This window comes from Colobus angolensis, unplaced genomic scaffold (assembly GCF_000951035.1).
Source record: "Colobus angolensis palliatus isolate OR3802 unplaced genomic scaffold, Cang.pa_1.0 Scaffold109, whole genome shotgun sequence".
Taxonomy (NCBI): Eukaryota; Metazoa; Chordata; class Mammalia; order Primates; family Cercopithecidae; genus Colobus; species Colobus angolensis.
In genome coordinates, this window is record NW_012111919.1 from 7,839,637 (window position 1) to 7,857,466 (window position 17,830).

General features: G+C 36.4%; 1 protein-coding gene across 1 annotated transcript in view; it reads left to right on the forward strand.

Annotated features, from left to right (window-relative positions):
* WDR35 (WD repeat domain 35) overlaps positions 1 to 17,830 on the forward strand; it is a 74,268-nt gene that overhangs the window by 48,194 nt on the left and 8,244 nt on the right. Inside the window, 9 exon segments of the mRNA XM_011951181.1 lie at positions 288 to 368; positions 3,676 to 3,812; positions 4,449 to 4,652; positions 5,982 to 6,128; positions 6,767 to 6,899; positions 8,828 to 8,938; positions 9,893 to 10,057; positions 10,928 to 11,068; positions 11,784 to 11,940. Of these exon segments, the coding sequence (XP_011806571.1) occupies positions 288 to 368; positions 3,676 to 3,812; positions 4,449 to 4,652; positions 5,982 to 6,128; positions 6,767 to 6,899; positions 8,828 to 8,938; positions 9,893 to 10,057; positions 10,928 to 11,068; positions 11,784 to 11,940 (1,276 nt within the window).

Consider the following 17,830-nt stretch of genomic DNA (forward strand, 5'->3'; position numbering starts at 1 on the left):
AAAAAAAAAAAAAAAAAAAAAAAAAAAAGATATGTACTGAAATAGTTAGGGGTAAAATATCATGATGTCCGTAATTTACTGCATTTACTTTACAATACTTCAGCCAAGAAGTTAAATGAAGCATATTTACCGTAATGTTAATTACTTAGGTTATGGGTATATAGGTTTTAATGACATTCTCTCTTTTGTTTACCTGAAACCTCTGATAATAAAATTTAAAAGCATGATTTGTTAGAAGAGAGGAAATTTTACATAATGAAACATAATATTTGTTTTTGTCTTTAAAGGAACCCATTCAGACCTCTGGATATATTTGTAATTTTGAGGATTTAGAAATTAAATCTGTTCTTTTGGATGAGATATTAAAGGTAATTCCTAAAAAGTTATATTTCTGTTGCTAGCTTGACGGGGGATTATTTATTTCTGGACCAGGCAGTGTAGTATCCTGGTTAGCAGTGTGGACCCAGGACTCAGATGTATCTCAGGCCCAGCCCTGCTCTCTTATTGTTCAGCCTTTAGGTGGGTGCCGTCATCTTTTTGAGCTTCACTTTCCTGTCCTGTAAAATGGTGATAAAAATGTATGAGTCTCAGTTATTGCCTTTATAAAATATGGATAATACTACTACTTATAGGATTGTTATTATTTAAGATAATGTGTGAAAAGCAATTAGCACAATGCTACGGCCAAGCAAGAGCTTAAAAAAAAGAGTGCTAATTGTTGTTATTGTTTCTGTAGTAATAACGACGTACTGAAGAACTGTTTCGGAGTTTAGCCTTTTTCTAGTTCTAAGATACTCGAGTAACGTTTTTAGAGATCTCTCTTTCCATTTTTTTCAGGATTTGTAAAATAATTCTTTTTTTAAATTCAAGACATGATTTTGAACCCCTGCATTGGCCTTCATTGACCATCATTTGAGAATTTTTTTTCTCTAAGAATATACCGAGAGAAGTTTTACCTTCATTTTAGTCAAAGCATTAACTTTTTCTATGTAATATATATAGTTTTTGAATTGAGATAGTAGATTTAAAATTTCCAGAAGTTAGTGGCAATTTGAAACAGGTTTTCATATTTGGGTTTGATATGTAAATTATGGCTCTTTTATTGTGAACCAGTTTCATTTTTCTATATCGTAACCACCATGCAGCAACAGGATGGGCCCCCACCCAAAATTTGGTTTGGATGTAAAGATTGATGATACCATAGAGACACCAAGAATGTATCTTCCATAATGAGGTTTTTTAGGAGAGAGAAGGGCAGGCTTCCCAAGCTGTCTGAAATGTCTGGAAAGCACAGGGACAGGAGACTGGCTTGAGGGTGTTTTTGTTGTTGTTTTGTTGTTTAGTAGTTAGGGAGTGGGTCTGGGGTGAGGATTTTAATGGATAGGGACTTACGTGGTTTGAAACTCACTGGCGCCCCAAAGTAAGGAGCATCTGGACTTTCTCATTAGCTTGCCCCGTATGAGGCAGAGGGGAAGAAGAAGGGGTGAGGTTTAAAAGCTGTCAGCAGCCAACCATCAAAAATGGAGTCTGGGCTGTTATTACCTAGATTATGTAACCTCCAGATTTGACTATTTGACTCTTCTCTATATGGATAGCACTTTTCTTGTCCTTGTTGAAGGTATATGACTTGTAAAACTAATGAACTTATTTCATTGCCTGTTTAACTTGAATACAGTACCACCAGATAATATTTCTTCCTTTTCCTCACATGTGAAGAAAGATGTCTTTTTTTTTTTTCAGCAGGGTTTCTCTCTGTCACCCAGGCTGGAGTGCAGTGGTGCCATCATGGCTCACTGTAGCCTCTGCCTCCTGGGCTCAAGTGATCCTCCCACCTCAGCCTCGTGAGTAGCTGGGGTCCCAGGCACAGGCCACCATGCTTGGCTAATTTTTTGTGGTTTTTTTTGTAGAGATGGGGTTTCGCCATGTTGGCCAAGGCTGGTCTTGAACTCCTGGGTTCAAGTGAAACTCTCACTTTGCCCTCCCAAAATGTTAGGATTACAGGCGTGAGCCACCATGCCCAGCCAGAAGATGTCTTTCTGCTTGTCTTCTTTCCCAAAAGATTCAGGGAAAGAAGACCTTATTTATTTATTTATTTTTCCAAATATGTGGTTTTTCCAGTGCCCTTTAAAAAAACAGTCATAAATGGGTAGAGTCAAACTAAGGTGACTGAAATATTTTGTCTGTTTTTATATATTTAATCGTTTGATAGAGAGTGAGCTTCTTGAATTCCTAACATCTAGCAAGCATCTGATATAGAGTTGGTTTTCAGAAAGTGTTGGTTAAATTGATTTTTAAAAATGAATACTTTATTGCTTAAAGAAATGGCACAGTTATGTAGAATTCAAGCAATACAGAAAAGTACTGAAAACAGTTTAAAAAAACCGTAAATCCCACAACTCAGATATTTTAGTCATTACCATTAGATTAAACATCAGAACATCATTCCTTACAGCTGCACGTTATATATGGAAATATGGATTTGATAGATTTAGATGGATGAACAGAAGTAATTTTATAAAAATGGCATCATTGTACAATCTACTTTTTTAGTGTTAATTTAATTAGATAACCTGAAAGTGAGTTTAAAGGAATTCTAGACATTTTGATAGTATTTTCCACTACGAACAATACCATTTTCCTGGGTTGAGAAGAAAAATTATGAAAAACCAGGAAGTTATTAGTCTAAATTATATTTTAATTTTTAATAGTATTGTCTTTCCACTCTGAAAGATAACATTCTTACATTTTCTTCTGTTTTTCCTTTTGTAGATATATTATTTTTACATGGTCAAGATTTAGAACATTTTAATTTTGTCTTATAATCCTAATTTCCAGTTGTTTAGTCTTAATATTTAAATGAATTCAAAGCTTTTTACTACATTTTCTCTGTACGTAAGTTCTTAATTTTGATTAATCTTTTAGTTGGCTGGATTTCATCATTAGTAGTGTTTTTCAAGAAAGGCTCATAAATTTCCAATTGCCTTAAGCTCTAGAATGCATGAAAATGCCTGTGGTGTTGTTGCTGTAATTGATGATTATATTGAATTTTGTGAATGTTTTTAGATAAAGAAGGGCTCTCAGTGGTAAAATGATTTTGCCCAAAGTTCATCTGTTCATCAATTCAGCAACTATTAAGAGCCAATAAGACACAGTTCTTGGCCTCAGGTAGAAGAGTTGAGGAGATGGATAAGTAATTCAGTTGCCAGAAAAGAGTTGGGTGCTGTGATTCAGTCATGATGGTTTACCTGTTCAAAGTTCTGAAGCAGGAGAGCATTAGATCAGTTCTGAGATAATGAATATTGAATACTGTAAATAGTACAGCTAGGCATTGTGCTGAATCTTTGAGATATGTTATCTCATTTCAGGTGAAAAACCAATCTGAGCAGAGGGAAACAGGGATGCGTAACTTTGAGGGACTGCTTCTGCCATTTTCCTCTGTCCCCTTTTCCTCATAGGCTACCTGATTGCCTCAGGAGGGACTTCACTTGTGGGTTTTGGGTGTTTTTCAAATAACTCAAAAGACCCAAACATGAAGACTTCTCTTCCTTATTTTGCTCACAATACGATGCTGTTTTTTTTCTTGTTTTGTTCTGTTCTGGTTTTTAATATAAAAAAGAAACATATACTCTAACAGCAAGTATTTGAATTTTTTTTTGTTTCCATCTTTACTTTCAGGATCCAGAACATCCAAACAAGGATTACCTAATTAACTTTGAGATTCGGTCTCTGCGAGATAGCCGAGCACTGATTGAGAAGGTTGGAATTAAAGATGCATCTCAGTTCATAGAGGACAATCCACACCCCCGACTTTGGTATTTAAAAAAAGCAAAGTCTCCCAAGATGTCAGGTGTAGGTTTTTTTTTTTTTTTTTTTTTTTTTTTTGAGACGGAGTCTCGCTCTGTCGCCCAGGCTGGAGCGCAGTGGCCGGATCTCAGCTCACTGCAAGCTCCGCCTCCCGGGTTCCTGCCATTCTCCTGCCTCAGCCTCCGGAGCAGCTGGGACTACAGGTGCCCGCAACCTCGCCCGGCTAGTTTTTTGTATTTTTTAGTAGAGACGGGGTTTCACCGTGTTAGCCAGGATGGTCTCGATTTCCTGACCTCGTGATCCGCCCGTCTCGGCCTCCCAAAGTGCTGGGATTACAGGCTTGAGCCACCGCGCCCGGCCAGATGTAGGTTTTTAAAGTCTCAGCTCTGTCCCTCTGCTCCCCTACTATCCTCCTGATGGGAACAAACTTCCATTCTTGCTCTTCTTTTTAAAATATAGAAATTCATTTTAGATTTGGAAGTCCTCAAAATAAGCAGAATATTATTTGAAAAATGTTTACATGTGTTACTTTCCACCATGTTTCTCTAGAAACAATAGACATAATAATTGATAATTGTGATTCAAGACTAGTTTATCAGTAATTTGCAACATGCATTTATGTTTTTGTTTCTTTTAAAATAAAGGCGCCTACTGGCTGAAGCAGCTCTTCAGAAACTGGATCTCTACACTGCAGAGCAAGCATTTGTGCGCTGCAAAGATTACCAAGGCATTAAGTTTGTGAAGCGCTTGGGCAAACTACAGAGTGAGTCAATGAAACAGGCTGAAGTTGCTGGCTACTTTGGCAGGTTTGAAGAGGCTGAAAGAACATATCTTGAGATGGACAGAAGGTAAATTACGAAGGTGCAGGAAATGGGGACTATAAACAGATTAGGTGTGTCATACAGTTTCTTTCAGAAATTAATTTTACATTTGGATTACAACCTAGATATTCTACATGCCCCTCATTTATTTGTGTTTCATAGTCTGGAGGCAGTTTTCTTCTCTGTTTTTAAATTTAATAATGGCTGACTATGGGAGGTTTTTTTTTTTATTTGGTGGGAAAAAATGATAGAACAACAGAGACTGGGATCTTTCAGATTTATGACATAGCTCATTATTCCAGTTCTTTCTTTCTTTGTTTAGGTCATTATTTAATTTTCTGTTGTCAAGAGGCATAAAATAAAAATCAGAAGTAGTTAGGGAGTGAGATTAGTTCTTTATATTTCATTTTTGATTTATATAAAATAATATATGAACTTCATAAATATTTCTTCTTTTGAATTAAAGAACTGTAAGGCCTGTCTCCCTCGCCAGGAATCAAACCCAGGCAGCTGCTGTGAAAGCAGGGAATCTTAGCCACTGAACCTCAAGGTGGAGAGTCTGTCTGAACTTCATTTCAGCTGTTAACATTGTATCTCATTTTCATTAATGTTATTCATACTCCCAGGAGATCTCTAATACGACTTAGGCTCTGAAAAGAGATATAAAACCACATGTGTTTACACCGTGTTTTGTTTTGAAATAAACCTGATCATGTCTAAGAAATTGCTGAAAAGAAATGATTATTATTTAAATCATTATTTTGCTAAATTGAAAGTCCAGGAAAGTAAAGGCACAGCATTGTTTTCTTTTCCCTACTTTGGTATCTTAGACCATTTGGACTCCTATAACAAGATACCTGAGACTGGATAATTTATAAAGAATGGAAATGTTTTTCTCGCAGTTCTGGAGACTAGGAAGTCTAAGGTCAAGGCGTCAACAGGTTTAGTGTCTGTTGAGGGCCCTGTCTTACTTCCAAGATGGTGTTTTGAATGTTATGCCTTTACATAGTGGAACGTGAAAAGGGCAAAAGGGGCAAATTCTCTGAAGAGTCTTTTATAAGGGCGTTAATCAATTCATAAGGGCAGACATAATGACTTCCCAAAAACCCCACCTCTTAATACTATCACAATGGAGATTAAGTTTTAACATGAATTTTGGAGGGGACACACATTCAAACCATAACCTCCAGGTGCTCCTCATTTCCTCTTACCTAGTCAGGCTAAGTTTCTAAAATGTTTGGAGAGTCACATTGTTCACTGCTGTGTAGTCTCAGCGCTAGAACTGTGCCTAACACATAGTAGGCTCTTGGTAAATATTTGTCAAATAGATGAATGAATGAATGCCTTTGTTTGTAGGGATCTTGCTATTGGCCTCCGACTGAAATTGGCGGATTGGTTTAGAGTACTCCAGCTCCTGAAAACTGGATCTGGTGATGCAGATGACAGTCTCATGGAACAAGCCAACAATGCCATTGGAGACTACTTTGCTGATCGACAAAAGTGGTATGTAACTTACCTGGAGCTCCTCAAGCATTTGTGCAACACTTAGTAGCTGCCTGAGTACTTCTCTAGGAAGTAATCCTGGGGAAATGAAGATCATCTTCTTGAATTCTAAGATTCAGATACCTCTAGATTCATCTTGGAAAGCCAGAGATCCTGTGAAGTTGTGAGATGAGCACTACAAAAATTTGGAGTGTATAAACACAAAACTTGCACTTAGCTCCACGCAGTTTTCTCTTTGAGACTACTTTGATAGTAGTCAAAGAGATACTTTGAGTATATAATTCTACGATGTTTTATGATTTATTTTTGAACAAAGTTTAATAAATGTTTTTATTTGCTTTATTATATATGATTTTCAGAAATCATTGACTTTTGTTCTTTTCATTTTGATTAGTATGCTTATTTATGTCGGTGTTTGGGAGCAAAGCAGTGGTATTTCTTAAGAATAGCCAAGGAATGTTACAACTAGAATATGCTTTAGATTTTTTTCCCCATTTTGAAAGTTATTCTGGAGCTGAAGATAATGAACAGTAATACTAGCACTGGGAATTCTGATGAAGGAACATTTTGGTTGAAAGGGCTTATTTATCAGGAGATTCATATTAGTTCTACAAGCTTTTCCTTTTTTCTTTCTGTAGGTCGAATGCTGTACAATATTATGTACAAGGGCGGAACCAGGAACGCTTAGCTGAATGTTACTATATGTTAGAGGATTATGAGGGATTAGAGAACCTTGCCATTTCACTTCCAGAAAACCACAAGTTACTTCCAGTAGGTATTGCAAATTTTAGGTTTTGGAATTGTTAGGTTACTTTATAAAATTTTATGTTACAATAAAGAAAATTAAAAATCTATAATTTTACAGTTTCTTAGACATGGAATGATGCTTTTAATTATAAAGCAATATGTAAATTATATAGAATGCTTGAAAATGGAGGGGAAAGTCAGTCACGTTCCTACTACTTTAACATTACCACAGTCTCGTGTTGTCTGTTAAGATTTATAAAGTTGCTTTTTAAATGTTAGCTGAATACATGAAATATTTACAGATGAAATGGTATGTTGCTAGGGATTTGCTTCAAAATAATCTGAAATTGTTTGAAATTTGCTGTAACTTAAGTTTAAAATGATTGCTCAACTTTTATTATGTTATATTAACAATAAAGTATTTCAAGTTAAAAGAGAAATCGAAAAGAGTTCTCTTGCTTTCGAATGTTCTTTTAGAGCCTCTTAATTAATTGTTGAATACTGTAAATAAGTTTGTATTTTATGTGTTTAATATGTAAATCACTAAGCTGTACAATGCTTGTAGAGCTGACGGCTCTCAACTGCAGAGTCTGAATGTATATCAGTTGTGAGTTCCACTTCAAAGATTTTGCCTATTAGCTAATAGATAAGTATAGAATTATGGCAATTCAGTTTTCCCTATTGTGAATTTGAGCAGTTATCTCTGTAATGGTATTTTCACTCCCCCTTATTTTCAATCCTATGGGTTTTCTTGAGTAGGAAAGAAACTGAAATTACTTAAAACCCTGGGGTATAGCGAAGAGTGTACCCTCCATTAGTGTTGTCTGTTAGATGTGTCTGATGACACCAACAAACATTTTGCTGTAGGGTATCCAGAATAGTAATATTCCTGAGTAAATACTAAGTAATTATAACTATAATAATAATTAAATAACTAAAATAGTAAAGATTTTAGTATTATGCGTTTTAAATAAAGTTATAGAAGAATGTTTAATAATATGGGAAGGTGTACATAATATTTAAGTAGGAAATACGGGACACAAAATTATGTATTGTATGATTGTGTACAACACAAACATATACATATATATTCATAGGACAAAGATGTTAAGAAATTACACCAGACTATTGAGAGAGGTTTCTTATAAATGATAAGATTATGAGTAATTTCACTTTTTCATGTTTTGTAATTTTTTTTTTTTACAATTATAATATATTCCCTTATAATCAGAAAAATATAAGCATTGTTTTTAAAAAGATAGTTGGATATAAAATATATTTTCATACTTCTAAAAATATTGTAGAAGGGTTGGGGAGGGAAAACCTCTGGCTAATTAGATATTCTGAAAGAAAAAAAATGGTGTTCTGAAAATGGCCAGTGCAGCTGAACAAGTAAGATTTGTGGTGGTGGTGGTGGTGGTGGTGGTAGTGGTGGTTCTTCTTCCTTGCTGCCACCACTTTCCAAGGGAGTTCTGTTTTGGGTCTAGCTTCCTGAATTGATTAATGGCAGACTTCTCTAGGACATTTCTTTACAGAAGTATTTGAGAACTCTATGGATGTGAGATTTCTCTTAAGTCTCTAGTTAATAATTAGCCCTGAGTATACCACCAATTGACATAAAGGTTTTTTTCACGCACTTGTGGGGGATTTGTTTTGGAGCTTGACATTTCTGTGTACTAGCTACTGAACTGAGAGAAGAAGGGAGTGCAGTGTCTTCAGGGCCTTGCTAAAAATCAGATCCACAGCCTGAGCCAGTGAAGCTCTGGTTTTATAGAAGTGATGCCTTAGCATCCGTTCTCAATTGTACCCTCTGCCCTTGCGTCTGTTTACAAGAAAAATCTGTAACTACCAGTAAATTTAATACTCATACGTCCCTACGGAGTTTTGTGAAATTAAAATATAAGTCATTTCTTTGCTCTATGAAATCTGATAGTATTGTTTTTTTTGTACAGGAAATAGCACAAATGTTTGTCAGAGTTGGGATGTGTGAACAAGCAGTGACTGCATTTTTGAAATGCAATCAACCAAAGGCAGCGGTAGATACCTGCGTACATCTCAACCAAGTAGGAACTGAAACTTTCTGTCTGTGCAGCTTGTTGTCTTAGGAATTTTTAAGTCAAGCCAAATTAAAGTCACCCTAGTGATCTTTTAAAGATTATTGGCAATGTAAGGGTTGGAGAGCCTGACATGAATTTTATGAAAGGAGCCAGGCAGGTATTCTCTTAATTGAGGACCAAGAAAGTTGCACTTACCTCTTAAAGTGCTACCGTGAGGGGTGACCCACTTATAGCCAGCTCAGTATAGGAGCATGAACAAACCCTGTGCTTTTAGTCTGGCAAGTTTTTGTCTGGAAGTAATTTCATAATTTTCTGCATTTTATTAGGGTTGGGTTTTGTTTCCAAAGAAGGACCAGTTAATAGTCGGTCATTGCCTGAGGAAGGAATCGAGTTACTTTATCAATATTTATTTTGGCAAATCTGTTTTCCTTTTCCTTTATAGAAAACATACATTTGATATTTTTAAGAGCTGAAATTAAACTAAAAGTACAGAGTTATTACAGAAACGATTGACAATCAATGTATTCTTTTAATATTTTTCTTAAAGTATTTTTAAGACCTCATTTGCTTTATAAAAATAATTTTTAAATGTCAAATCTAGTAGGATATTTTCACAACTGAAATTGCATATTTTGTTTTACTATAAAATGTAAACAAGTATATCTTTTTCTTGCTTGATGTTTTGTAAGATGAGAATTACAAGAGTAATATGATTATAAACTTTGAAACTTTCATTTTCACATGTATTAAGCAAATCAGAGTCTTAGAGATCACTTAATCATTTTGATGTATGCTTATAGAACTTGTGTTGCTGTGATTTTAAATGCTATTTTTAAAATACAACCATTTTTAATTTGGAAATTGGGCTTTTATTATAAAGTTTAAGCTTTCTGGTGTGAATTTTATGATATATGTGACTGTAAATACTTGGGTGACTGAATGGTGTAATTTTTCTCCTAGTGGAACAAAGCTGTTGAATTGGCTCAAAATCATAGTATGAAAGAAATTGGATCTCTGTTAGCTAGGTATGCATCTCATTTACTGGAAAAGAATAAAACTTTTGATGCCATAGAACTCTATCGGAAAGCCAATTACTTTTTGGATGCTGCTAAACTGATGTTTAAGGTAATGTAAAAATCTTAGTGAATATTTGATTTGTTCCAGTCATAATATTTTAATATATGAAAGAGCACATTCTCCATTTTCTTTGGAAACAAATACTTATTACAACAAAACCACTCTGGTTTTATTGCTTCTGTATACATTATTTTAGTGTTACTGCCTTTTACCAACAAAGATGTTTATTAATATTAGCAACTTACTAATACCTAAACAATTGTATGTTGAATACTGGAGTTTAAGAGTTAAAGAAAGTGCTGCAACTACAAAAAACAAATTTCTGCAACAGGGAATTAAATTTTGTTGATAATAGAGTTTTGAGTTCTTTTAAATGTACAAGTTTTAAATATTATACTTTACATAATATTTATTTGGAGGGAAGATAATTAGTATAGTATTAGTGTATACACATTTTACGTTCTATTCTATTCCCGTTTAATTTAATGAAAAAGGAAAAATTTCTCTCAAAATCATTTAAATAAGTTTCAGCTTCTGAAGAATGCACCGTGTTAACACCATGATTTCTTTGTGTACTTGGAACTTTATTTTAAAAATCTTTGTGTTATGGAAAATACCAGCATTTCATCAACACTTTCTTTATTCTGATGTAGTTATCTAACAGCACCTCTCATTTTCTAAGAGTGATCTGAGTTCCAACTCCTAGGGCTAAATACTAAGGAAAGAACTAAATATATATAGGTACTAATGAAAAGAAGATAGGTTTTAAAGTATTTATCTTAAATAGGTGGTATTTGTATTCCACCTTACTGATTTTCCTCCTTTTTTAGGGAATCAAATTTGTTAGTTTTGGAAATGATTGTATTTGTACAAATATAGATAAGAAGTAACTTCCCTCAATTTTTAAAAATGTTTAAGGTTGCAGATGAAGAGGCAAAGAAAGGAAGTAAACCTTTACGTGTCAAGAAGCTCTGTGTAATGTCAGCCTTACTTATGGAGCAACACCATGAACAGATGAAGAATGCCCAGCGAGGAAAAGTTAAAGGAAAAAGTTCAGAGGTAAAGTAGCAGGTTAAATAACATTAAATCATCCGAAGTGTTTAAGAAAAAAGAGAAAGAGACTGTCAAACTTCTCTTATGGACAGGTCATTTAATTTGTGTGTCTGCATTTGTTTCTTTAAATGATATGAAGAAAAATAATGACTGATTTAGAATTAGTATTCAAATTTAGAAATTTCTACCTAGAAATATTGAAATTGTTTTTCTGTAATACTAATCTGTAGTCTTTGCTTTAATGTCTTATTTTTGTTAAAAAATTTTACTTACCTGGGAAATCCTCCTTTTCTCATCAGTGAGTTTTAAAACTTTCCTAGATATATTATTTTAATGCGTAAAAGAATGTCTGATTAACTTAAAATCTAATTAGTTATGTTTTAAAATTTATTCATACCAGTTTAACAAACTATGAATTATACTAAAAAATTAAGTCTGTTTTGGGTGCAGTGGCTCACACCAGTAATCTCAGTGACTAGGGAGGCTTAGGTGGGAGGATCACTTGAGTCCGTGAGTTTGAGACTGCGGTGAGCTACGACCATGCAACTGCATTCCAGCTTGGGTGACAGTAATACCTCATCTCTTAAAAAAAAGTCTGTAATCATAGTTTAGTAATGATAAAATCTGCTCGTTTAGATACTTTAATGACTGTTGTTATTCGGGAGTTGATGCTGTGTGTGTGTTTGTACTGATGCAAAGTGTGGGCTGACTTTACTTGTAGGCCACTTCTGCCTTGGCTGGTTTGCTGGAAGAGGAAGTTCTGTCTACAACAGATCGTTTCACAGATAATGCATGGAGAGGGGCAGAGGCTTACCACTTCTTTATGCTTGCACAGAGGCAGCTCTATGAGGGATATGTGGACGCTGCACTAAAGACAGGTGGGCATGTCACCTAATGTGTATAGTATGTCTGAATATTATAAATTGAGTGTGAAGGGCCAGCTTCTTCAATTTGCCTTTATGTGGCCTTCAATAACATTTTTTCCTATGGATTTATTTTCTTACGTTTGAGATTATGCTATATATAATTTGTCTTATGCATTCCCATTTTTGAAGTTTTTTTTTAATGCAGAGAAAACACATAGCTCACAGAAATGTCAGAAATTTGAGATAAGCAAAAAGAACGTGTATAGCGTTCATATGGCTAGCCATTCAAAGTTAAATACTTCATAGCCAAGTTAATATTTTTTGGAGAAAAATATATATACGTATATATTAAATATACTTAATACATATATTTAAAATCATAAAATATATTTAATACATACATTAAGATAATTTTATTCTTTACAATATTGGGAGTATAACATGGCATACTTTTATGTACTTTTTCAAAACCATGTTTTAAAATATTTCCGTATTTTACATCTACATTGCTATAGCATTTATCTTGTGTTTTATAAAAGTGATACTTACCTAATAATTTCAACCAAAACAAAAATATGAAGAAAAAGTAAAATAATGTAATAATTTATAAAATAATCCTATAACTCAGAGGTAATCGTTGCTAAGGTTTGGGTAAACTTCCTTTTAGATGTTTCTACACGCAGGATTATGATTTTTCCCCTCAGCAGTATGTTATAGCTCTTTCCTCATTCTTAAACAGAGATCTATGTAAACATTCTACCTAATATTGCATGGTATTTGTGTGCTGTAATTGATAGAAGATTATTTACATGTAGTAATCAGGATCTCAGTCTCTTCTTAACAATAACAATATTCTAGAGTTTAGATATATGAACTCCAGAGAGCGTAATTATGATAATTATGTTATAAGCCAAAGCATATGAATGACTAAATCATTACTGGTCTTTCAGCTTGGCCATGGCAAGCACTGTCATGACACGGCACCTTTCATCTGTCACATTGGTGACATCATCCATTTGCTGCTCACATCATCACCAAATGCACATCACACTCTAATCCTAATAGATCATGAATCTTTATTCTAATGGCATGATCTTAAAAGAAAACTTTTAGAAAAATTCTTTTATTTGAATATTTCTGGAATTCTATAGGGATGATTTTTATTTTTAATTATTTTTGTAAGAGTTCTTTAGAGACCATATGCAATAATCCTCTTTCATATATATTGATTTTCCCTAGCATTTATAAGTTATAGTTACTTAACCTTGCTATGCTTCAGTTTCTCTTTGTGTAAAGAAAGGATAATAGTATCTTCCTTATAGAGTTATTGTAATGATTGAGAAGTTCATGAAAAGAAAACTCACTTATTTTGCTGCCTGGACATTGTGAGCCCTCAATAAGTGGTAGCTGTGGTGATGATATTAATAGTGTTTTTTTATATAGTCATATCTGTCAGTCTTTTACTTCATATTTTTCATGCTTAGGAATTCCTTTAAGTTTTTTAAATATTATGTTTATTATAATATCTAAGTTATCCTGAAACCATATATTGAGTTTATTCTTTCTTAACAGATTTGAAATTCTACCTTCGTGTGCTGAGACCAGCTTGGTCAGGGAGACCCTAACCCAGTGGCGATAGAGGAATTAAAGACATGCACGCAGAAATACAGATGTGTGAAGTGGGAAATCAGGGGTCTCACAGCTTTCAGAGCTGAGAGCCCCGAACAGAGATTTACTCATTTGAGGTGGAGGTGCCACTATACCACCATGGTTCCAGATAATAGGAGCTCTTGCCATACTTCTTATATCTACCATCTGACTGTTTTGTTCAGACCATCTGAACATAGTGTGGCCATGGCACGCAGACTGAGAGGTGCAATTCAAGCTAAACATCCCCTTAGGGGACCGATTAATAATGATTCCATAGGAATCGTGCAGCACCTCTGCCTGTTCTGCAATGCAATCTTCTTAAACAAGTATGTTCATTTTTTCTGGCCAGGTTCAATTTTGTTTACAAATAGGTTTTTGAGGGCAGTATGCCTCAATTATAGGAGCAGATTTATTATGGTAAATACTGAAATCAGAAAGCATGTGTAACTACATCATAGAGTGATTACATCTAGGCATTATTGCCAGCCAAGATTGATAAAGATGCCCAATAAGTATAATTGTTCCCTGTGTCGGCCCTTATTGAAGGAATACTCACGGCAGTGGTGATCACTGCTATCATAGCTACCATTAAATTACTCATTGTGACTGGTTGTCCCGCTTTCCTCAGATTTTCTTCCACCATCTGTGGCAGCTTCTTGATCTGTCCCAAGGTGGGTAGCTGTGTTTGACAGGTGTTGCTTGTGACAGTTGGGATCCTCCTCTCCTCAGTGTCAGTTTTGACATTGCTGCAACTGGGGAGTCCTCGGGATCATCCCGGAATCTCTTCCTCAGCATCTGGCTTGTAAGGTTTCGGGTGTCTTGATGGTATCCAAATCGGCTGTTGATTTTGGTCTGGAGAAACACAAGCATAACCTCTACCTCAAATTATTATTTTACCTATTTCCTAACTTTTTGTTATCAGATCTCTCCACCAAACCAGTTGTTCTGCTTCTGTCTTTGCAGCTGGTTTCTGTAGATGCTGTTCAGCTGCTGATAACATCTGGCCTTTGGGCAGGCTCAAAAAATTTAAAGTTAATAATGCTAGATTCAATTGTGTATGGGCTGTCCCATAATCCCTATTTCTCCCCCTTTTTTGTTTTTGTCATCAGTTGTTCATCTGTATGAAATCGTAACTGAGCATTTTCAATTAACTGTGTAGAATGAACCACGTTTGAAGAATCAGAAATCACATTAAGAGGCATGTCAAAAGCAGTCAATATCTCAATCACAGCTACAAGCTTCGCTTTTTGAACTGAAGTATAGGGTGTCTGGAAAACTTTACCTTTTGATCCAGAATAAGAAGCTTTACCATTACTAGACCCATCTGTAAAACAATGAAAATGCTTAGCAGGCTGCAGGTTGTTGATCACAGGAATTGTAAATGCAAATTGTTCACAGTCTTGCTCAGCTAAGGGGATAGTAAAGAAACAGTCTTGGCCGGGCGTGGTGGCTCAAACCTGTAATCCCAGCACTTTGGGAGGCCGAGACGAGATTGAGACCATCCTGGCTAACATGGTGAAACCCCATCTCTACTAAAAAATACAAAAAACTAGCCGGGCGACGTGGCGGGCGCCTGTAGCCCCAGCTACTCGGGAGGCTGAGGCAGGAGAATGGCATAAACCCGGGAGGCGGAGCTTACAGTGAGCTGAGATCCGGCCACTGCACTCCAGCCTGGGTGGCAGAGCAAGACTCTGTCTCAAAACAAAATAAAGCAAAACAAAAACAAACAAAAAAAGAAACAGTCTTTTAAATCTATGACAATTAAAGGCCAATTTTTTGGAATTATAGCAGAAGGCAATCCTGGCTGTAATGCTCCCATAGTTTGTAAAACTGAATTGATGGCTGTTAAATCAGTTAACATTCTCCATTTACCTGATTTTTTCTTAATTACAAAAACTAGAGAATTCTAAGGGGAGAATGTTGGAGCTGTGTGCCCATTTTCTAATTGTTTAGTAACTAATTTCTCTAAAGACTCCAGTTTCTCTTTACTTAGCGGTCATTGTTCTATCCAAATTGGCTTATCTATTAACCATTTTAAAGGTAGAGGTTCTGGAGGCTTAACAATGGCTGCCATCAAAAATGATATCCTAATCTTTGGCGGGAATTTTGTCTTTCTGCTTGAAGCGGTTCTTTCAAACCTTGCACATTTTTTTTCTAGTCCCATACCAGGGACATACCCCATTTCTTTCATTATATGTTGACTTTGAGGGCTATATAATTGTTCTGGAATTAGAACTTGCGATCCCCATTGTTGTAATAAATCTCTCCCTCATAAATTTATAGGCACAGAAGTTATAATTGGTCGAATAGTCCCAGGTTGTCCATCAGGCCCTTCACAATGCAAAATATAACTACTTATACTACAGGGGCTTTACCAACTCCAACTATGTAAAATTGGGCAGGTTGAATTGGCTACGTGGACGGCCAGTGCTGTAGAGAAATGATTGAAATGTCTGCTCCTGTATCTACCAAACCTTTAAATTTTTTCCCTGAATAGTTATTTCACAGGTAGGATGTTTAGATCAGTAATTTGATTTACCCAGTAAGCTGTCTTGTTTATTTGTGCTTCCAAATCCTCCTGTTCATTTAATTTCACTTTTCCCCATTTCCACATACGGCACAATCAGGAGCTGTGCTATGGGCTCTCCTGGCTCTGCTTTCCAGGGAACAGAAGTAGATATAACAATTTGAATTTCACCATTGTAATCTGAATCAATGACTCCTGTATGTATTTGTACCCCTTTTAAACTGAAACTAGACTTTCCTAAAAGTAATCCTATTGTGCCTGCTGGCAAGAGTCCGCAGACTCCTGTTGGGACCCTTTGCGGGAGTTCCCCAGGCAGAAGACTCACAGCTTTTGTGCAGGATAAATCTACTGTGGCACTACCGGCTGTGGTGGGGGGCAGACATTGTACAGGGGTGAGGGAATGGCCTGAGCTGGAAATGCCCCGATTTGGAATGGGGCCCGGGACGGGCCCGTCATTGTGTTTCCCAAAATTGGGTCCCCATCTTTATCAAACTTAGAGTGACATTGATTAGCCCAATGTTTTCCGTTTTTACATTTTGGACATATTTCAGTCTCAGCAGTTTTCTTTCTTCCCCTATCTGGTGGCCTGACTCACTGATTTTTTCTACATTTTTTTTTAGTATGACGATGCTTCCCACAGTTAAAACAAGCTCCAGGAAATAGAGTATTTCCTTTATCCACTCTTAGTCCTGCCATTTCTTGTGCTAGCAGAGTAGCCTTATGCAGATTACTTCCGATATCATCACAGGCCTTGATATAATCAATTAAATGTGCTTTCCCTCTGATAGGTTGCAGAGCAGCCCAGCAATCAGGATTAGCATTGTCGAAAGCTAATAACTGCAGCACTATATCCTGAGCAGCCAAATCTACAATCACCTTTTTAAGAGACTCCCGTAACCGAGCTATAAAATCCACGTATGGTTCTTTTGGTCCCTGTTTTATAGCACAAAAAGAAGGGTATTGTTCTCCACATGAAGTGATTTTTTTCCCAAGCTCTAATGCACACTCCTCTAAGCTGTTCTATGGCATCATCCTGCGTGACCACTTGTGCATCTAAACCAGCCCAGCTGCCAACCCCCAAAAGTTGGTCTGTAGTTATATTAATTTGAGGTTGGGCCTGGGCATTGCAAGCAGCCTGAATGGAAGCTTCATCTGCCCACCGTTTGGACGAACGGAGGCAAGATGGCGCACTTCTGGGTTCTTCGTCACCAACTTTTCCCGTGCGCGCGAAAATGCAGCCGGCACCTGGGAAGGTGCACACCAACCGGGCATGCGCCAGGTGACGTCAAGAGACCAAGATTTACCTGGTCGCACCTGCGGAATGCCCCCCGACACGCCCGTGCCCTGCCTATTGCCCTCCCACTCCTAGAAAAGCCGCTGCCGGCCAGCGCCCCTCGCGGACTTCCCAGCCCCCAGTCGGGACTGTATCAGGAACTCCACCCGAGAGCTCACCGGGCGACTCTAAAGGAGGCCGACAGACCTCTCCCTACCCACCTACTGCCCTGAAGCTAGGTGACCAAAATAAATTTGCAGTTTTGCTCCTACCCTTGCCTGCTCGCTGGTTGTTTTGTGCCTGCTCTGGTGGTCTTAGAAAAACAAATCACCCACCAAGTTTTAAATTTTAAGAACCGAGCAGGAGTTAGATAAGCTCGAGTAAGAGTGTCCCAGTCAGTAGGAGTCATCTGACTGGAAACAGCAACATTCTTTTTTTTTTTTTTTTTTTGA